At 39.9% G+C, this 22253-nt stretch overlaps 2 protein-coding genes across 3 annotated transcripts; both read right to left on the bottom strand.

The window, feature by feature from the left end:
* Window positions 1–52: 52 nt before the first annotated feature.
* On the bottom strand, window positions 53–8990 carry LOC110052050 (astacin-like metalloendopeptidase). The gene is made up of 9 exons (XM_020758177.2): window positions 8864–8990; window positions 7933–8100; window positions 4667–4784; window positions 3410–3585; window positions 2524–2745; window positions 2397–2441; window positions 1899–2042; window positions 549–808; window positions 53–241 (listed from the first exon to the last, which is right to left on the bottom strand). Exons 1-9 carry the CDS (start codon window positions 8988–8990, stop codon window positions 125–127), a joined length of 1377 nt encoding a protein of 458 aa, XP_020613836.2. The 3' UTR covers window positions 53–124.
* A 940-nt stretch (window positions 8991–9930) lies between these two features.
* LOC110052060 (uncharacterized) lies at window positions 9931–21916 on the bottom strand. Of its 2 annotated transcripts, XM_020758186.2 has the most exons (8): window positions 21419–21916; window positions 20382–20528; window positions 20004–20165; window positions 19542–19619; window positions 18958–19025; window positions 18410–18535; window positions 11789–15287; window positions 9931–11127 (listed from the first exon to the last, which is right to left on the bottom strand). In XM_020758186.2, the coding sequence occupies exons 2-7, from the start codon at window positions 20458–20460 to the stop codon at window positions 11790–11792; spliced, it is 4011 nt and encodes a 1336-aa protein (XP_020613845.2). In that variant the 5' UTR covers window positions 20461–20528; window positions 21419–21916; the 3' UTR covers window positions 9931–11127; window position 11789. The 2 variants fall into 2 exon arrangements, with proteins under 2 accessions (XP_020613845.2, XP_020613846.2); XM_020758187.2 differs by lacking the exon at window positions 20382–20528.
* Between the last annotated feature and the right edge of the window lie 337 nt (window positions 21917–22253).

Below are 22253 nucleotides of genomic sequence, written 5' to 3'. Positions count from 1 at the left end.
AGAGATTCATCACGATGTATTCCACGTTGTTATAAACTCTAATGCCTGTAAAGAACATCATGCATCATGTTCAAAGATATTCTTTGATAGGTTGAAAGGTAATCTTTGTCATATAATTGAATTGTCAGTGGCGTGTTACTTCTTTATGCATACCAAGACAAGCCTTCCCTTGCGAGACACGTATGTCATCTATTGCAACAAATCCAGTTAAAGTCGGACTTTTGATTCCCTCTATGTAAATCTGCAACAACGTACAAACGCAGGGAGAGGGAGTTAGAAATGAGACAACCTTGTTCAGCGTGCTCAGAGCACCATAAGGACAGGGATTGTCAACAGTGGGCTATAGTCCAACACAGGCCTGAAATCCACATAATCTGGCTCTATGAAATTCACAGACGACATGTATGTAAATCTGGCATCGTCTACTTTGTACAAAGATGCATCCAAAGGACGAAAAAGAACAGAAATTCTAAAACCTAACGTTTGCAACTAAACCACCAACGGCAAAGATGGAAACAACGAAAAACACACACAGCAGCCCAACAAACCTTAATAATGGCACCTAAAAGAGATTTTTCCATCACGTTCCACTTATTTCCTTGAGGACCTTCTCGTTCCCAGATCAACACGTAAGGGTTTTTTTCCTTAGATGCAGCTTCCTTTGTAAACACTTTAAGGTATCCGCCAGTTCTCATGTGATAGTAGAATCTCAAGCAACTTGAACCTTTGAAGTATCCTGCACTGTAAAGAACACCGCTGCTCATGTACTCAGCTCTTGTTGATGGCTTTGTGAAGAAGAGGAACCTCCCTTAAATGGCAGTCATCAAAAGGGAAAACAAGGACTTAGAATCACGCAATCTACTAAACTATGGAAAACTGATTTTGGAGTGTGGACAGAGAGTAAATGAAACTTGTAGGTCAGTCCAGTCAGATGTAGACTGTCAGTCGGTCAGTCAGTCAGTCTGTCGTGCAGTCAGTCAGTCAGTCGCTCAGCCAGTCACCCAGTCAGTCAGTCTGTCAGTTAGTCAGGCCCGCTAGTTGGTTAGTACTTGGCTTCACACTAGAGCTTGTAAGTATAATCTACGTACACTTGGAACCTACTTTGAGTGTGAAGGGGTAAAATGTACTCACTTGGACTTTACTTAGTGACCATGGAAAAGTTCGTAGATCAAAGAAGCCGAAGTGCGCCACCAAGTGTGGTCTACACGCACACTTGAGAACGTACTTGACCAATAGGAAATGGAAGCCAATTGCAAGCGATGTGCAATGTTTCTACAATCCTGATTAACGGACCAATAAACAACTTGTTAGAATTTCATTTTCTTAGACAGCCTAAACCATCGCTTTTCATATCATCCGACAACAAATGCTCTTCTGCAAATTACAAACCAGCTGCTGTTTCAAGTTTCAACCAGGACAGTTCTTTGCACCCGAAAAACTCTGTTGACCATTGGACGAGTCACACGGAAATGCATTTTTTAGGTTAGCTAAGGCCCCACAGCAATTTCTTTGCCGAAAACTGGGTTGTTGAGCCATTCTAGAGAAGTACAGAGGATGTCGTTTGTTCCTTTGCTCTTTGGCAACAACGCAACTCTATGGATTTCTTCACGATTTTACTACCGAGCAATCGCATTTGTGATATGTATGACTGATTTGATTGGAAAAATGCTTCAAGTAATATACTTTGTCATCAGGTGTGAATTCAAGTTTTCTAAAGTGCAACTTGAGATTTTCAACTGCACTTGAGTCAGGTGCCTAATTGCTTGAAACTAACTTAGCTTCTAGTGTGCATCCAAGTAGTTAGACTGTCAATCGGTTAGCCAGCCAGCCAGGTGGTAGGTTGGCTAGTCAGTCAGTCTGTACACTGATAAGAAGTAATTCATCATTCGGGTTCTCACCATTAGTCAGATTGGACGTGTATTGAGGCGTTGTTTTCGATTGAGACTTAGCAACAGCTTTTCCTATCATCCAGTCAAATTGATCTTCTTCTTCGCTTTTCCAGTTTTTCCAGTTACAAAGTCCTCTTTCAAAACTACAGTCTCCTATGTTCAGAGTAAAAGGACATGTAAACCAAACCTGGCACTGAAAAAGACATGGATCATAGGATGAAATTGTCTGTTGAGCGAATGCAACGATATAACGGCCGGGTCGCCCATGTTTTGCCTTTCCAGCAAGGAGAAATATTCTCCCCCAATACGTTAAGACGAACTCGAGGTTTAATGTCACAATACTGAACAAGACAAAAGGCCACCAGCAAGCGCGGGATTCTACAATGTCAACGAGGCATGCGTAGACGAGGGAAACCGCAGAAGGCCGAGTGCGCGGTTTAATTACAACACAGCAACAACTACGGCGCTCCATATACACAGCACTTATAACCATTACATTTCTCATACCTGAAACTATTTTGATTATCTCCTTTTTGGGCGTCTTTATCGATTCTGTAAAAATAATAAAGTACAATATGTGACGCGTATAGATTTTCAAAGGAATTCCTCACTAAAACAAGTAAACTACACTCACTGATATATTTTGTGCAGTTGTAGAACTTGTTAATTTTCCTTAAATCCAGATCAGAGAATCCATCCCGCTGACCCATCTGCTTCCCTCCTGGCATTAACTTGACAATAATTGGTCTCTTGGAATCGACACTAAAGAAATTGAACCCATAGTGCATCACGGACCCATAGTCGTAGGGTTCTCCGATGACATAGCCTTTCAATACGCGGTACTCAACTCTCGCTTCTAAAACAATGAAAAAGAACAACAACAACAACAACGCAGCGAGTTGGACAATAGTAAACATCTAAGAAAACAAGTTTGAGCTCGTTCCCATCCTAGTTCTCTGTTAAACGTCCACAGCCCAACTTATACCTCTCTCTCTTGGTCTAAGTCTCTTACGATCACCACACTTGTGAATCAGATCCAAACGAGAAGATGGATAAACACGTCCATTACACCACCATTGTCGTGAACCCAATCTAGACCTAACGTAGTGTCAACGTTGTGCAAACATGGCTTATTTTATCAAAGACGTCTCAGTAGAGTTTGCGAAAAGAAAATTAAAGCATCTCTTAAAATTGGCCATTTTATAGTTGTATGCTCAGTTACCTGGCCTGTATTTGCAAGCGAGGTTGGAAGTAACATTGTTTTGATACAAATCTCTCTGCTTTTTTCATTTAAGTGCGAACTACAGTAGTTAGCATTAGAATAACTTGATTTACACAACAAAAGCGGTAAGCTCTCAGTTTTAAAACAAGGTAACCTCCAGCCTCGCTGCCACTCAAAGGCCGGGTCACTGAGCAGACAACTGTGAAATGATCTATTGGTATCAGGATCGAAAATTTACATGACACGTCAATTGCAACCCTGCCTTGCATCATTCTATAACACAAACAGCCTTGCTTACTTGGCTTGATGTTGTTTGCGTTGATCCTAATGAACTGGTTTCTGTCCGGGCGGCAATGCTCGTGCATCATACCGAGAGCGTGCAAAAGCTCGTGAATAACAACACCCTTTGTTTGACAACCTTTGCCCAAAGATAGAAGCTGTTTTCCACCGGTTTTTCCAGTGGCTGAAAAACATCTACCAAAAAGTAAATACTAATTATAAAGGCTAGTTTTCACTAGCGACGGAGTCGGAGTCGGAGTCATTGTCGGAGTCATAAAAGCGCTTACGACCTTGTGAAAATCAAAAATCAGAGTCGTAAGTGGAGTCATAAGCTCGACGGAATCGGAGTCAGAAGAATCAGAACGTTTCCATTTCTTCCGATTCCGTTTACGACTCCGTCGCTTATGGTCCAGTGAAAACTAGATTGTCGAAGTCGGAAGCAGAAACGGAAGAACCAACCAATCACAAGGCCCGGAAACGAACTTTGTGATTGGCTTATTCTTCCTCTTCTGCTTCCGAATCCGACAATCTAGTTTTCACTAGATCGTAAGCGACGGAGTCATCAGCGGATGTGGTGTTCTGCTTCCGACTCCGTCAGTTTGATTTTCTCTAGATCGTATCACTCTATCCTTCTATTTACGACTCCGACTACGACTCCGTCGCTAGTGAAACCCAGCTCTTAGTTTTTTAAAGGTGGGTGTCCAATCTCAAGGTCGCGCAAAGATAAAACCAAGGTACTCAGAAAACGAGACGTTATTGTTGCGAACAGTGAGATAAGTCAATCAAAACTCGATCCAAAAATTGTGGAAAACAGGGTGAAAATTCTCATGAGCGAAATCATAAATTGATTGTGGCGTCGTGCCTCCTAAATGACCGAAAGACATCTTCACACCGATTGGTTGTGAGCCATGCAAAGTGGAGCCAGCTTAAAACCAACATTAACCATTAATAGTTATTAACCAAAGTAATTAATTTGCAATTGACCTAGTTACCGCGCGAAGGGTAAGATGCATATGTGAAATTCTGAGCTCAAACAGAATTAAAAATGTCAGGGCATTAATACTCGAAACATCGAAACAACTGTAAGGTCCTGTAACGTTCCTTTGGAAAGCACAGATAGAAAATATGATATCCGTTTCCATTTGAGTGAAAATCTGTTTCAATCCATATATGATAGGCTCATGACTGTTTAGTTACGTGTAGGAGCTGGAGAGCTAGGAATCTGAGTTCAAGTTAGTTTGTGTGGATCAATCCTCGTACACAAATTTTCGCTCACCCCGATCCGCGATGCACCCAAATGTAATCTTCCTCATTGGTGTGTCTTATAAATCTTATACAGGTATTCCACTCAAACTCGGTGATAGCAGCTTGGAAAGCTTTTCTTCCAGATAATCCTGCCAAGAAAAAAGGATTGACAAAAAAAAAAAAAACTCGTGAAGGAAGCCAGTAGACCCGGCCCAGCTTTATCCATATTAAAGTGCACCTAACCCCCAAAATTTTTTTTCGCTAAAACGAATCCACTTGTTATTTGAAGCATTTGGGCGAAGAAATTTTTGAATTTGGTTGAATCCTCGATTTTCTATGCCCTTTCAAAGTCGCGCCTGAAGTGTTACACGACCGCGTTTCAGGGAGTCTGGGGCGGCGGTTGCTGATGACGTCTACCCAGGAACCAAACACAATGGCGCCTCAGTCAGCTCTCTGTATTTGCTCGAGAAAATGGAAAACAAAACTAATCGTTCCAATTTATTTTGGGACTAAAACGTCCAAGTTTTGTTTCAGAATCATTTCTTTTTCGTCACTGGAGTCAGAGTTAGGTTTCGATTCGGAAGACACCGAAATAAACTTCGATCGAGCACGTTCGACAACTGTGAACCCACTACTTAGAGCTTTGAGAACAATTTGCAATATTTCAAGCGACGACGGGGAAGACTTCTTTGCGGACGAGCTGCTTGCATATTAGGAATGGAAAGCTAGATACGAAGTGGAGGAGCAGGCAAACGAAAAGCAGGAAAGAAAAGTCAAGGACTGCTTTGGATGGTTATTTCGTCACCTAAACACAAGACTCCCACGCGTGTTTATAGCCCGTTTACATTTGCCCTTAGCGAGAATATAATTTTCTCAAGGTATGGTTGTTCTATTAAATCCAGTTTGTGTTTTACTTTCTGGAATGCTTCGTGTTTATAAGAGCGACGTAAGTATTGCAGTTTTCGAGACTTGATGACCTCCAAAACACTAGCTTCGATCGATTGAAAATCGTAGAATTGTTTGGAACTGTATTTTTGAAGCTGTGGGAAGCAAAGGTGGAAGGAAACATTTCATACAATTACCAATTTCACATTGTCACACGTTTTAAGTCGTAACTCCAAATAACTAGCGTAAATTGTTCTCAAAGTTTGCAGTAAAATTCGTCGGATAAGCGAAAAGGATGTGTTCCCTAAGCGGTCCGCAGATAATGTTACGCGGTCATATTTTCGACACTATTGTATAGAATGTTTATCGCACTGCTGATTTCCAGACCTTCGAAAAACTCTGTGAGTGTAACAATTTTGTTATCATGTAATTCTACAGGATTAATCTTCGACCTTTATCTAAATTGCAAGAGAAATAAGTGCTGGTTGGCGGCGTACAGTTGCGACCTATTTACACATCAGTATATTTGGTCGTAACGCTTCTTGATTGATCACTCAACTTTGCCGGCTATTTTACAAATACTGCGGGACTGGAAGATATAGGTTGTCGGTAGTATTTCGACAAATTGCTGGTTGGCTTTAAGCAGGAAATTTTGAAAATAGCATTTGAAAGTCTGCGATACAAATTCCAGTGAGAGTTCTCCAATGGTTCTCACAGATTCAGTTCGCTTGTTTCGGTTCGACAAAATCAACCATCGTTTATGTCTTTACTGTTCCATTGACCGATCATCGCCAGTAAATTGTACAGGATATCTTTTTTTAGATCTGGGATATTGCTACAACAGCCGATAGCACTTCTGGAAGGCATTTCTGCGCACTTTTCGAATCTGTATTGCACCATCCTGAAGGAAATGAGAGGACGTGAGATATTCGACCTTCCTGGGTAGACGTCACAACAGCCGCTGGACCCATTCTCCTCAAACTCGGTCGTGAAACAAAATGGCGGTGTTTTGGGGCTATTTTCGAGATTTCGTCGGGGCACAGAAAATCGAGGATTTAACCGAATCCAAAAATGTTTACGCAGAAGTATTTCAAATAACATTTAGATTCATTTTAGCGAAAAAAAAATTTGGGGGTTAGGTGCACTTTAAGCAATTCAAAAGGCTCGAAGAATTTTTATTCGGGAGCTTAAGAAAACTACGACGACGACGGCAACGAGAACATCACCGAACAAAAGGTTTAAGGTGGCTGAACACAGTTTTTGATACCTGTATTTCATTCACCTTTTTCTCTAAAACCCTTGATCCCTCGGTCGCCAAAAATGGCAGCAAGCAAGTTAACAAAACAAACTTTGGTTTTTTGATGGTTAAGCTGACGTATGTGTCGTTGCCATCGCAACATGAATAGATATAAACAGGCCTTTAAAATCGGTTTTGTTTATTTGTAGAAAATTTAGTCATTAGATTTTCTTTATAATTTGCATGCAACAAGCTTGTAACGATTCTCACAAGTTAACACCATTTTGCTAATAATTTAACAGAGAGATCTTCAATTATCCCCTATTGAAGGTTCACTGGAATATCAATACTCAAGTTACTTATTTCCTAAAGTATTTTCGTGCATGCCAAATTTCGTGAAATTCTAATGGGTGGTTCTGGAGAAATAGGCGTATTTCCGAGAGTGCAATTTTTCATTTAATCGCAATTTTTTCACTCACTACGCATGCGCTGCATTTAACTGGGTTCTTTCGGTAACAAAGAAAAAGCTGAGAATTGCTGGGTTCTTTGCATCGTTACCTTTTCTAACATATCTTTGTAATAAAAGACTAAAGCCATCAATACACTGCGTTCAATTATAGAGAAAAATAGCACAGATAGTGCGGGGTTGAGTAAATAAAATGATCGTTCTATTGAAGGCATGTTTGTTTTTTGCAATCCTGGTGCGCGCGCTGAATTGCATCAGCAAAAGCGCGCGCGAAAACTGTGTTCGGGCACCTTAATGAGCAAAACAATAGCTGTGCACGTGCGTTATAAATCTGTGTACATTTCTTTGCCGTGCCCTGCTTAACAACAACTTGAAATGACCAAGTTCTGCGTTGTCTGAGGAACACGAATGACGATGGCTAATTTTTCGTACTTTCCATTTGGAACTGAACGCTAGCTGTAATTGCATATTTAGCCTGAGCACCTTTTTAGAGCCATTGGCGTACTGAACAGATCTAGGCAATTGCGAATCTCGCGGGTAAAATATAAATTCATTTTTAAGTAGGCATCGTCGTTGCTTAAGCTTTCTAATATCACCTGGTGCCTTAGGCAATGACGTCATGTTGCTAAGCAACGACCAGAAAGGAAACCCTTCATCTTAGTGCGAAGACGCATTTGTTCCCATACTTAATATTAAGTTAAAACCTTACCTAGTGACTTGTCCAGCATGTAGGGAATGGACTCAGAATTCCACCAGAAGCGTTTCAGTGCAACAAAGTTTCGCTTGGATCTATTTCTGGTGGTGTTCGTCCTCAGGGACTTATTTGATCGGTCACTAAAAACAACATCCCTTTGGAAAACAAAACCAGCATCGTTCGCTGAAAATATATAAAGACGGACACCCATTTATTTCAAGACTATGTAGATTGTCAGGTAATATTAAATGTATTGTGTTGTTGTTGTTTTGTTGTGAATTGCAAGCTAGTAAGACTCTTGGAAATTGCAATTCTTCTTTAGTACGGACTGTTGCATCGACGCCTCTACATCTGCAGCAGTTGCTAAACTGACGTGCAATTTTTACTCCGTTGAATGTGCATTTTAGAAAAGATGCGTTTTTCAGACACAGCTTTAAGCGCGAGGATGTAACATAAATGAAATTACATACAAATCATTTCAATCACTGATCTTATTTATTCATCATCACGAGTGTCATCTTCAAAGAAAATAGTTTTGGAGATCAAAGACGAACTATAAGCTTATGTATACCCGACAAGTCTGGATAAATTAATCAAACCGCTAATAAGTGCACCGTGTAGAACTAGGAACATTTTTCTCAAACTCATTCATGATTCACCGAGTTAAAACAAAGAAAATCACAACCGTGAAAGAGGTTTGGATACCCGGTCTTAATTAGCATAGATTCTGACGATTTTATTTCTCCGTTTACTCCTTAGTTTTTGTTCGATTGAGATGATATGATTTATCAAACACTCGAGACAGTGTGTCATCCGCTATCCAAACACCTCGAATTCCGAATGCTGCGCGTCAAATTTCCAACACTCTTCTCACTGTTTGGATATCGCGATGAAACACTGTCTCTCGTGTTTGATATATTACATCAATTTTGTTTTCTAGTCTTACCTTTCTCTATGCTGTAGTTAATATCTTCCACTTTCGCTGAAGTTTGATCGCTTAAGGCACCATCCGAATGGAATTTCAAATCGTATACAAACAGAGAGAAAACTAGACAAAAAGTAGCCAACTTCATTCCTGCGTGCTACAGATGACAATCGGTGCCACGAGAACTTTGCTCTTTGCAGCGAGGCATCGGAATTTTCTCTTTGTTGTCGTCAGGGCTGCGTTTTGAAGGAGCTTTGTTAGTTTGTTGCGTCACTAATTCATTAAGTTCAATTCTAAGGCGCGCGCCCAGAAGATTAAAGTCCGGTTCTCACTTGCGACACAAGCATAAGCATAAGCATAAGAATATCAAAACTTGCATTCTTCATATCCTTATGTTGCTGTTGTGACCAGTGGGGACATGGTTGGCATAAGCATAAACATAAGCGAAAGACTTTCAGCCAATCATCGAGCATTTTATGCTGCCAACCATGTCCTCACCGAACATAACACCGACATAAGCATAAATAAACATAAGAGGAGCGCTTATGCTTAATTATGTTACAGCCGTCTTCACTAGCGTATGAGCTTCTTATGCTTATGCTTGTGTCCCTACTGACTACTTAAGAGGTTATGTGCGTGTGGTATTTTGCAAGTTTGATATTCCCGCAATGGCGAGACAAAGAATCCGAGGAACAAGTAAAATGTTCGCGACTCTTACGCTTTGATGCGTTCTCGCCTGTCTTCCACACTAAAACGATCCAAAACGCTGATGAAAATCTAGGCTTTCGAAAAAGGTGGAGCCTTTTGAAAACGCTCCGTTTCTAGTGTGGATAGGTGAAAACGGATGCGTTTGAAAACGGTGCCGAAAAAAAAGTCACATACTGTCGTTTCCATCAGCGTTTTCAGGTGTTTTAGTGTGGACGATGAGCGAAGACATATCAAGAATATGCGTTTTCATACGAAAAATAGTGTGGACACGTGAAAACAGACCGAAAATGCTAGTGTGGACGAAAATATTTTGCCTCGCTTTCGTCGAGATGAGAACGGATACTTTTAAAAATGCATTAGTATGCATGGTCGGGGCCTAATAACATACACGTTTATTTTATTTAATAACAATCTAAGTTTCTCCACAAAAAAGGACCAATAATGCAAAAAAATTTACCACTGTTATTAACCTCAAGTTTCCATCAATACGTTATTTAGTCGGAACAAGTACATTGTATTTAATATTCATTTGTAACGCAATTTTAGATGAAAGGTAAAAAAGCTAAGTATCGTTTTAAAAATATGTTAATTCTGTATCTAGCTTTTAGCTTCTTAGGCCACCTATCACTTACTCTCCTGTCAGAACAATTGCTAGGAAAGCGTTGGGTTACCCTAACTGGAATCGTTGTACTGTAACTACGTTATTGCATAAGTTCTCTATAATATTATTATAATATTAAAATCCTCAAACAGACGTTATACATTCTTCATTCGTTACAGTTAAAATCGTAGTACAGGAGGCACGTTCAAACTTGAGCCAAAAAAGTTACTAGCTTGATCTTCGAGAAACGAATCATTTTTGTCATGTAAGTCAAACGAATAAGAAATATATATATTTTTTTCATCTATGCTTGAAGCACGCAAAATAAAATTACATTCTCTGCTGTATACCCAGGGATAAATATGAGAAGGAAAAATTAAAACAGAATCGAAACTTTCTGCTAGCTCGCGATGAATAATTATGCAATGAGAGGTGAAGCTACATTATTCAAAAATGCTCAGTAACAAGTTAGAAAGTGAAATACAACTGAAACAGAAAGTCCCATTTGAACCAGTTGTTCAAAACAGTTATTTGTTTGTGCAGCGGATACAGATGTTATATTACGCATAGTCACCTTACTCGTTTGAAGGTGTTCATCCAATAACATCAAGACATGTAACGAAAAAATTCGTATTTAGCATTTTGTACGAATAAATTCGTTTCTCCTTGGCTTGCTCTAAATTAAAAATCTAAGAATTAAGACATTGAAACTTCGCTATTAATCTGTCTGGCCTTGTTCTCACGTAACTGTAAATTTGTTTATCTATTATTAAAACCTTCGTTTAAAAAAGTGTTGTCAGCGAGGTTCCTCTTTTGATTACGGTTTGCATTGGAAATTGTGTTTGATGTTAGCAGTATAGTTTAGAGTTTTGCTCCTCTTCCAACTATTGACGCTTCTTGACAAACTCAGTTAACTTTCAAGTAACACAAGGATGGCAAAGTTACTTTTCAGTCAGCAAACACATTCGTCTGGAACCTAAAACGAAAAAAAACATGAATAAAGCATGACCGGAATCGACCATAAGAAGCCACTCAGCAATTCCACTGTAAAAAATTTACCACATCCTCGAAAGTGAAATTTACAAATTTAAACAATAAAGAACTAGTAAAGCTGTTCTATTGGCTATTAAAAAAAGACGGCTAAACAACCACAGGCATGGGTCATCAAATGGTGTCGAGTGAAATTAGGAAATAATTTCACGAATGTAGCATTTGATTACCTTTTAAAATCGTGGGTGACAAATCGCGCTTACAATCGTGGGCATTTGACTCGTTTATTATATCGAGAAGTTTCGCGCCAAACGTTGTCATGGTAATTTTAATTACATTTCACATGCAAAATTATAAATTAACGCTGAAATTTGGCGCCAAAATTAAGGAGTAATTTGCCACCCATGGCATTATTTTGGAAAAGAGGTTTCGAGGGCGTTTCTAACATCTGAAAGGTAACAGACTTTGAATCTCAGACTAAAACAGTGAGTCTGAACATGATTTGGTAAGTTTTTTCGGTTCAACCATTAGTCGGGTAATAATTTCGGTTAATGGTAATTTATGTTGGTTAAGGGCAACTGAAAAGTAATACATGTAACGCAAGCATTTCTCCACTGGGTCTTTACCACTGTAAAAGGGAGAATTACCTCAGTTTTTCTCCTCGAAGTCAAGCGTGACGTCATCGCCAATGAGTACAAAAGGCGCCCAGAATTTCACATCACTGTACTTCTCTGACTCTCTGAGAGATTTCATGGTCTGGTTCAGAGACTCACTTGCACTTCTCCCATCTATAAGGTTACGATAGAAGATTTCCATGAAGACCAGCATGTTCTCGCCATCAAACAATCTCCACTGTGACACCAGAACAGAGCGGGCACCAGCACCCATGAAGGCCCGAGCGATACCGACCACACCTTCGGGGTTGATCTCCCCTCGAGAACTGTGAGAGCAACTTAGAACAACCAGTCTTGCTCGAATTGTGATTCTTGATACATCTTCCATTGTTAGACTGCAGTCTTCTGGTTTGGGGATACAGGATGCTTGTTCTAGGTTCGGGGAAAGGATAATCTCGCCATTTTCCTTGTGGATATGCGCTGCGATGTGCACTAAAGCAACCGAGCCGAGCCTTTTAAGCACCTCAGCCTTCGTGGCCTCTTTTCCAACAAGAGGCGTCACCTTGAGAATTTTTCCGATCATTTCCACTTCTTTTTTAGCAAATGGAAGTGAAGGGATTTTTCGTCTCCTCTCTAGGTTGATTTCCTCTACCCATGGATCTCCGACAAGTAGAGCGCCATTCTTGTTGTGGTAACTTTCTGGACATTCAGCAATCAGTTTCAAACTGGTCAGCGATGGAATCAGCCGGATTCTAAACGATTCACTCAGGTACTTTGAATCACCGTCTACGAAAGCAGGGTACGGAGCTAGCCACAGTGGTCCATCTGGGACAATGATCAATTCGTCTCCTTGAACCAGGTCTGCAATCGGGCCAATAACATTGTTATACAACGATACTAAAGGATTTTCCGACCTCGTTTTGGTGAAGTTGCGTGATGGCAAGGAGTCCTGGGAATGCTTTCTCCTTAGTTCCACCCCAGTGTCCCGACGCGCATCTTCTATTAACGACTCAATGGTGTTGGCTCCATCAAGTTCCTTTTTGCTGTAATGGATATCCTTTCCTTTGGAAAGTACCCAGGCATCAACCACTCCTGGGGAAACAACCAGAAAGACAATACTAGACGAACTGAAGCTTAACTTCTCCAAGTACGTTTCTTTTTCAATCGACGCCGTCTGACTTTCTTGGAGGCCGTATTGCGATACGAGAAGATCACTCAGGGCTTGGGCTCGTCCTGATTCTGCAGCAAACAGTGCTTCAACGATTCTGTCTCGCTTCAAGAGAATTCTTCTCAGAGCAGTGTACGAATCATTGCATTTCTTTCTGAAGTCAATCTTCCATTTGTCTTCAGATTGAAGAAGACTTCTGACATTATTGAATGCTTCTACGCTCAACTGGCTGTTTTCTAGAGCATCATGTAAGAGGCACTGTGATTCAAAGCTGCAACTGATTGCGTGATAGGCATTACCTTCTCCAGCCTTGTCTCTTACTTTTTTGGCGCATCTAAGTTGCTTGTTTTGGTAATGTATGGCTTTATTGAAATCGCCGAGGCTTTGAAAAACAATTCCAAGGTGGCCACAGGAAGCTCCTTCATCAGCCTCGTCTCCTGCGTCTTTGGCACTTCTAAGATGTAGGTAGTGGTAGTGCATAGCCTTTCTGAAGCCACCAAGCTTTTGCCAAACATTGCCAAGGTTTCCATACGCAGCTCCTTCTCCAGGCATGTCTGCGATGTTTTTGGCAATACTAAGTTGTCGGTTGAAGTAATCCACGGCTTTTCTGAATTTTCCGAGACCACTGAAAGCATTGCCAAGATTGCCGTACGCAGCACCTTCCCCACCTTGGTCTCCAACTTCTTTGGCAATTTCGAGGTGTAGGTTGTGGTGTTCTATGGCTGTATAGACATCACCGAGACTTTGATAAACAACGCCAATATTGCCATGCGCAGTTCCTTTCCCAGCCTTGTCTCCCATTTCTTGGGAAATTGCAAGATGTAGGTTGTGGTAGTAAAGGGCTTTCTGGAAATCGCTGCGACCTTGGTAAGCTTTGCCAAGTTGACTATACGCAGCTCCTTCTCCCGCTTTGTCTCCCATTTCTTTGGAAACATTGAGATGTTGGCTGTGATAGTCAATAGCTTTTTGGAAATCACCGAGGCCGTGATTTGCCCTTCCAAGATTGCCATATGCAGCTCCTTCTCCAGCTCTGTCTCCCACTTCTTTAGCAATAGCAAGATTTAGCCTGTGATAATCTATGGCTTTTCTGGAATCACCGAGACTCTGGTATGCCTTGCCTAGGTTTCCGTACGCAGCTCCTTCCATTTTCTTGTTGTCCAGATCTTTCGCAATTTTGAGATGTAGCTTGTGGTAGTGTAGAGCTGTTTTGAAATCACCGAGACCCTGATAAGCACTGCCAATATGGCCATACGCATTACCTTCTCCGGCCTTGTTGCCCATCTTATTGGCAATGCTTAGATGCAGTTTGTGGTAGTCTATTGCCTTTACAAAGTCGCCGACTCCCTGAGAGGCCCTTCCAAGGTTTCCATAGGCCCGTCCTTCTCCACTCTTGTCGCCCACTTCTTTAGCAATAGTAAGATGGCGGCTGTGGTACTCTATGGCTTGTGAGTAATCGCCGAGATCTTGAACAACATTGCCGAGATTGCCATACGCAGTTCCTTCCCCAGCCTTGTCTCCTGCTTCTTTAGCAATTGTAAGATGTTTTTCATGGTAGTCCTTGGCCATTTTGAAATCACGGAGACCATGATAAGCGTTTCCAAGAAGCCCCAAGGCGGGTCCTATCCCAGACTTGTCGCCCACGTCTTTTATGATGATGAGATGGCGCCTGTGGTACTCTATGGCTTCTTTGAAATTGCCAAGGCCTTGATAAGCACTGCCTAGACCGCCATATGCATGTGCTTCTACAGTCGTCTTTCCTATTTCCTTTGCAATTTTAAGCTGTTCGTTGTGATAGTCTATGGCCATTTTATAATCACCGAGACTTTGGTAAGCGTTGCCGAGGTGGCCAATGGCAGTTCCTAGTCCAGCCTTGTCATTCACGTCTCTGGCAATTTTCAGATGTCGTCTGTGGTAATTCATGGCATTTCTGACATCACCGAGGCTTTGATAAGCTTTGCCGATATTGCCATATGCAGCTCCTTCTGCAGGTTTGTCCTTTACTTCTCTGGCGATACGAAGACTTGCGACGTGGCAGTCCGCTGCTCTTTTGAAATCGCCGAGACATTGATAAGCACTGCCGATGTTGGAATACGCTCTTCCTTCGGCAGTCTTGTCTCTGACTTCTTTTGCAATTCTTAGCTGTTCCTCATGACAGTCCATGGCTTTTTTGACAGCACCGAGAACTTGATAAGCATCGCCAAGTTTGCCAAGCGCATCTCCTTCGCGTGTTTTGTCTCCCATTTCTTTCGCCATGTCAAGACGAAGGCTGTAGTAGCTTAGAGCTTTAACACCTGGGCTAAAGTGTTTAGCGATGTGAACATTTTGTGAAGTCAAGTCGGTTGCTTGTTGAGAGGAAGTATCTACCTGTAGGATAAACGTTGTTTGATTTGATTTCCTATCGGAAGCAAAGTGATCGGCAGATTGCCATGTTTCGCGGTACCCTTTCCACTTAAAGTGCCACTAGCCCCCCAAAGTTTTTTTTGCTAATATAAATTTCCTTTTTCTCCTGATCACCACTGTGAAAAAATTATCGTTTTAGCTATTTTCGTTAATTTTCTATGAATTTTTAAAGTTTGTAAATTTGCCCTTTTCCATGTTCACGATCGAGAAATAGCGGAGAATGGGACGAGTTGGCTTTTGACGTCACTTCGGGAATAACAATATTTTGTTTCTGAGAAGAATGCATATGAACGTGCGATAGTGTGTGTCAAAATCGTTGCAGAATGCAAGGAAGATATGTTATTGGAGGCTGTAGCAATACAGGATGCGTAGAATAGAGTATTCCTCTTCATTCACTACCTCTATCTCGATGAAACTCTACCAGAAACGAGAAAAAGACCAAAGAAGTGGGCTGATCTGTGCAAAGCTAAAGCCGGGGAGTCATTGAGGATTTCTTCCATCTCAGGTTCGCCACTACTATAAAAACCTAGAGATTTTCATGGCCTGTATATTCTTCTCTATCTCTAGTGGGAAGCTTGAAATTGTCAAGATACTGCATAAGACACGAATTTGGGATAAGCTTGAAGCCATCTGACTATTTCGAGCGCAAACGATCCTACGACGCGAGTCTCAGACGAAACTACAGGTGACGAAATTACACGGTAAATTAAACGCATCGCGTTTTGAAATAGAGACTTGTCTAAACGAATAGTAAACTAAACCTACGTTCTACAACGACGCGAAGAAGATTGTTGAGGCTCCGAACTGGTGAACTAGCTATGTATTTGTGGATTTTAATAAAAACACACGCACGCCAGAGGTCGCCTGTAATCTGGCCGTGTTTCTCAGTGGCCATTCCGAATACAAAATTGTTTTGCTCTTCGAGTTTCGTCTTTGAGGAACGAAATACATCTAAATTACAAACTTAGAATGGATCAAGCATTATAAATATATCAGTAAAGTGAAAAAAACGATTAAGATTCGACCCTATAGCTTCCGACGGAGATTGTTGTGCTGAAAGAAGAATGCGCTTGTCAGTCAACCGAAACGCAAACTAATAAGTCGAGGACTCCCAGGTTATTAGCGTGCGTAAAATGGACATTTCATTCAAAATAACAGTGAAGTAGAAATGTACTCATTTAACTGAAAGTATACTGAAACTCTTTTCAAGATCTTGTCGAACCATTTTCCATGATTTCACTAGTACGGAATATGCAAATTTGCGTAGCTTGTGTTCGTACAGGTAATTGAATATGAATATACTACGGTCGGTCGACAATAACGAAGCGAAAAGTTACCTCACCTTCGAATATTGTTTGCCCACATCTCTGCCTATCTCTTATGTTAAAACTATTTTCAATCATTGATCTGGAGAAGTAGGCAGGAGTGGAGTACGACTGCATCGCATTTTAACTTGTATTTCGGGGGAAATTAATATTTGAATGTAAAAGTGTTTTGTCACTCCGAAATTTGCACGTTCCGTAAAGTCAAATTACCAACTCTTCGTGTTCATTGACATCTTTATAACTCTTTAAGAGCTGTAAGCTAACTCTTCAGTCATTGTTTGTACCTTTATAACCCAAATGGACCGGCAAATTGTCGATCCCGGCCTACATATAATTATACAACGCGGTGATCTCGACTGGCAACCCGCACTTCGAAATGGAAAAAATATGTACTTCGCAGCCGTCCAAATCGTAGCTAGACTCCGAATTGTAATGCTAGATGATACAGTACTTTCACTTAAAGTTCTTGTCCAGTTTTGATAAAATATGAATCACAAATAACCCGAAAATGTTTTGACTGCCCTCGAAGCTCAGTCATAAGTCTCTTGGCTTCACTTTGCGCGGTCGTGAACATAGAAATTACATGTTTAAACGCTTTTAGAAACGCAGGGATTTTATCAATCGAGATAATTTTTTCGCTGAAGTAATCCGGGAAACTAGTAGATTTTACTAAAGGAAAAAAATTTTGGGGGTTAGTGGCACTTTAATGGGTTAAGCAAATAGGTACTTTAAATATGAGTTACAATGCAAACGCCAGGAAAGAGATAGTTTTGAACTTATTTAAGTATGCTTTTGAATCCCTGAATACTCAGGTGCCTATACCATCACAGTGAGAGGACACAGTGGTGGTGATTGTTTCTAATGTCACATCATTTCATCAAATTTGCTCAGGACAATTTAAAATGATCCCTCTAGAAGTCACCATTTCTAAGACCGCATTGGCTTGGATTGGCCAAAATTCCAAAACTTCCGGAACGTTCCAAGCTCTGTAAGGCGAGTAGAAAAAATAAACCCTATTCAACAATTGTTCTTTTCTAGACGTTAACGTTTAGGCTATTTTAATAATTTCTTTTTCGTTATATCATCTGTTTTATCTCTTGTTCATCTTTTTTGTACGTAAATTACTTTGTAACAGGGAATTGAGGATTTCTTTCACTGAGTTTTGAGTCAAAAAGTTTTCTATAATTGTTGAAATGCCTTATACAGTAATTTGATGTTTACTTTCCCAACATCATATCAGCTTTTCAAAGGCCTGAACAATTGATTTAGAAGACAGAATCAAAATCGTAGACTTTAGCGACACAGTTTAGCCCGATGACATATATGTTTTTAGAGTTTACACCGCTAACGGTAGCTTTGCAAATAATCTGCCTCCTTCAAATGACGGCTCGTACAAAAAAATTGCCACTGACCATTGGTGTGGTATACCTTCTTTAATTTTTAACATACTTTTTGCGCTCTGACGATTCAAAATCTGTACACAACCGTATAATTTTGTCAGTGACCTGAAGACTATTACCTACGTAGGTTCTCTCAACTTCTAAATGATTTAGTTGGGACATCTGTTTAATACACTCGTTGCTCCGATCCTGTGAAGTTCTATTCAAATGACATTCACCCGACTAATTCCAAAAAACAAAATAGTTTCACAGCTAGTACATTCAACTGACAAGAACTTGATTTCTGTCATTTGATACTGGATATGACATTCAATTCATTACTGTAATTTAAAAATTTGATACGCGCGATTTATTAACCTACCGTGCCTGTTTCACTTTGTGTTTCTGACTGACTCGCCGCTTTGTCCCGGCCTGTTTCCTGCAGCTTGTTTTGTTTCTCGACACACCTTGTCCTTAACTCCAACAAATACTTGTTATCCTTGTCAATCTTCCGACAGTTAAAGAGTATAACGCATCATTTGTCATTTTAAAGAAACTTTCTCGGTAAGTAGTGGTGATAAAATAACACGAAAATGGAATAAAGAGGATAACGAATACCAATCCAGTAACAGCCTATATATGTCACCGGAATATTCCCAAAGTTGTTTCCTAAAGATTTAGGGAAGCTCTGACTTAAAAGTGATACTTTTAAGGAACTACTCGAGAAGCTTAAAACATACATTTGCTTAGATTTTGTCCATAGATAGAGGCTGGCAATGTGAACGTTTTGAGTTTGTGTGGAGCCGTAAGGCATGGAATTTCTTCAAGAAATTGCTTTATATCATTTCGCCTGTTATTTTTGAGTACAAAGAAAATGCTTAAATACTTTTCATGCTACGATCATTGATCGGAATGATGTAAAAAGGATACTGCTAATCCCTTATCACACCACGTGATGGCTTCTTCAAACTGGTACAGATGAGCACAGGCACTCGCCCCTAAGAACAAATAAAGGAATGTCTGATTCTAGAAAAAAAAATCATTGCAGTCGAGTTTACAAGGCAAGCCATTGTAAAGAAACCTTGCAAAATGTCAGTGTTTCGACCTTCGCATTATTGTTGCAACGCCCAAAAATGAATTGCGCTATGAACTACATGCATACAACAGTGACTAAGTTTACGTGTTCCTGCGTGACCGGGGGTATAGAATTAAAAGAAATTATGATGATGGGCATGAATGACATCAAGCATGGCTCTAATATTCATGTCTGGCTGGTTTTTATCCTAAAATGGTCGTTTTGATCAAGATGACCTTCTTTTATCCTGCGTCATAACGTGATCAATTTTATTCAACAAATTCAAAGGAGATTAAAATTAGCTCCTGACTAGAATGAGTAATAATAGTCTTGTTTACAAAACACTACCGTTGCAGTTCTTGATAAAACTTCCTTTTGAGTTTCATGGTTTTGGTCTTCAGGGCATGGAAAACACGCGATAAACTGTTCTAAACCTCACCTATAACAATGGCCTTGAGATAAGTTGGTTGCAATTCAGTGGCAGATTGGGCATCACTCAGTGAATCATAATAATTCTCTGTGAACAAATTAAAAACAGTTGTGAGATAGATTAAGCAATGCACAGAGGCGATAAAATTGGAAAATGAAAACTAAGGAAAGAAAAAGGCGAATCACAAGAGGAAAGAGAGGAAGACAAACAATGAGACGAAGCGTTGTCCCGTGTCAGGATAAATTTGTTTCAATATAAGATTCCCTTATTAAAGAAATTAACGAGAGTCTGGCCACAACAAAATATATTATTTTAGTACTAGTTATTTCAGTTGTCAAGACACCTGTAAGTTTCTATGGACATCTACATGTTTGAAAAAATTTGACGTCAGGCCTTATATGGGCCAAGGAATGACGCATATGTAAAACGAGCAAAACAGAAAAGTTTACAACTGAATGAAAAAGTACTCACCCCTAAGAAACTGTACTGTCCCCCTGTTACTGTACAGTTTGGCATTTAGTTCTTCATCTTTGCAGTTCACGTTAATTCCGTCTGTGTAGAAGTCAGTGGCGTTTCTAAAATCGTCCTTGCTGTATTCCTCATCACCTTGATTCATGAAAACCTCTGCTATTGCTAAAAGAGGCGAATCGAAACACTGTTAGGGTACAAGGTTCAAAAAGACGTGGCGGTATTTTGTCTCATAGCCTGCAAGTTACCTTAACTTGGGTTTAACTGCACTGCACATCATCATAGCAAATTTGGTATTGAAACTTGCATTCTAACATGTAGCAATGCCTTCGAGTGCTAAATTTCAAAGTAATCTGCTTAAATTTGTTATTGTTTCTTCACCTTTTAAAGTTTCGTCATCAAAATCCATTGTTTCCTCAGGTGGTAGTGGTGCGACACCTTCATGTTCAGCCATGATCATTGTAGCGTTGGCCGCAATGAATGCTGGAACCTCGGATAGTCCTTTTCTGATTACCGATTTATCAGTGCCTATAGATTGAATATTTTTAAACGATGACTTAGTTTAGTTTTCCGTTTTAACACATGTATGTAATATTTTGACAGTTTTCCAGCGAAGTTTTAGCAACCTGATAATTCTCGAAACGAATTTCTTGTTGGTTTTGCGTACGAAAGAAGTAAACGTTTAATATTCGACTTCTGTATTTGGTTATTTGTTAGAACATAGCTCAAAAATTGACAGCTTATCAGCTACATTTCGTTCGTTTAATTCAAGTCAGCGCATTTATCCTAATTCCTAGAAACTGAAATTGTGGGGTTTATCATTTATTGACATACCATATATTTTTCTTTGAATTTTCGCAAATCAATACTTGCGGGTAGCTAATGTAAGCAGAGAGGAAGTGTACTGAAATATAAAATTCACTCTAGTTTCTTTTTACTGGCAATAAAAGAAGACGTTTACTTTTAGAGTTTTATAGGAAATTTCATAAAGAACTGACCGCGGCGGTTTGCAGCCTACTATAGCACTCAAAACAAGTGAAACTCATTTTACTAAAAGTTTGCATGTATAATTCAAATATGATTGAGTTACTGGGGTTGGCACAATGGTTTACTTCTCGGTGGCAAAAAGCAATTTGAGCATTTTTCTCGTGTTGAATTTGCCCAATTCACATAACCTGGTGATAAACAATATCCTTTTGTCATATCAAGCGGACAATATGGCCATAACTCCACACATAGTCTAGTTACCGATTAATGTTCACGATAATGCCTTTTTAACTTCTCAAGAATTAACACTTTCTACCCGTATAGCAATCTGTACGTTGGACATTTTTTGGAGCAGAATAACATCGCTCTTTTTGAAAGATACACAGAGGAGAAAGGAACCAGCAAAAAAAAACAATAATAACAAAACTCACCCACTGTTTGACTAAGCGTACTGTCTCTTAAGGGAGTAAATTTAGCCTGGTAGCATTGTTCCTCTCAACAGTCAACCTCATCAAGGGATATATTTTCACACATTCGGTGCAGCATTTGAAGCATTACATTCTAGAAAGCGAAACACGAACCGATCAGCAGAGGGTTGTTACGAAAACGTTATTAACAGTGTATGTCAAGACATGTAATTCGATTGTATTTCCGGTGACGTAAGCACTACATGGACCATCGTGCCTTGCGATATTTTGTATATATTTTGCGCCATTTTGTTTCGGAGTATTAAAGCAAATAAAGAAGCTACATTGCCTCCTATTCTGGACATAACAACTCGAGGCTATTTAAGCGTAGAGTTTCAAAAATATGGCAGTTTGTCAATCGAGAAAGTGTACCTCAAATTAGTATTATAGTGTTGTTACTGACAACATTCATGACTTCAGAAAAGTGAAAAAGAAATAAACAAACGATGCAGGAAAGGGGATATGACTACATAAACCTTCGACTTTCATTGCTATTAGATGCGTTGATAAAATTTTGATTTTAGTAGCTATCCTGAACTTTGTCCTATAAGATAAAGTAGTAATGACGTCATACACTATGATATGACGTCCTTTAATACGCCATCTTGAGTCCCAATATGGTGGATTTTACTATTTGTTTCAAACATCTAAAAACAGCATGAATCGATTTAAAATTAGTCCAAAACAATAATGGTATGTTTAAATGAACTAATACTACAAAAAATTTAACATTCCCAGGGTGAAATTATACGTAATTGGGGCGGTATCACCTCCCCCTCTTTCCTTTGGCAACATATAA

This window comes from Orbicella faveolata, unplaced genomic scaffold, assembly GCF_042242905.1.
Source record: "Orbicella faveolata isolate gen_17 unplaced genomic scaffold, um_ofav_v1 contig_47, whole genome shotgun sequence".
Taxonomy (NCBI): Eukaryota; Metazoa; Cnidaria; class Anthozoa; order Scleractinia; family Merulinidae; genus Orbicella; species Orbicella faveolata.
This window is presented reverse-complemented; position numbering and strand designations above follow the sequence as displayed.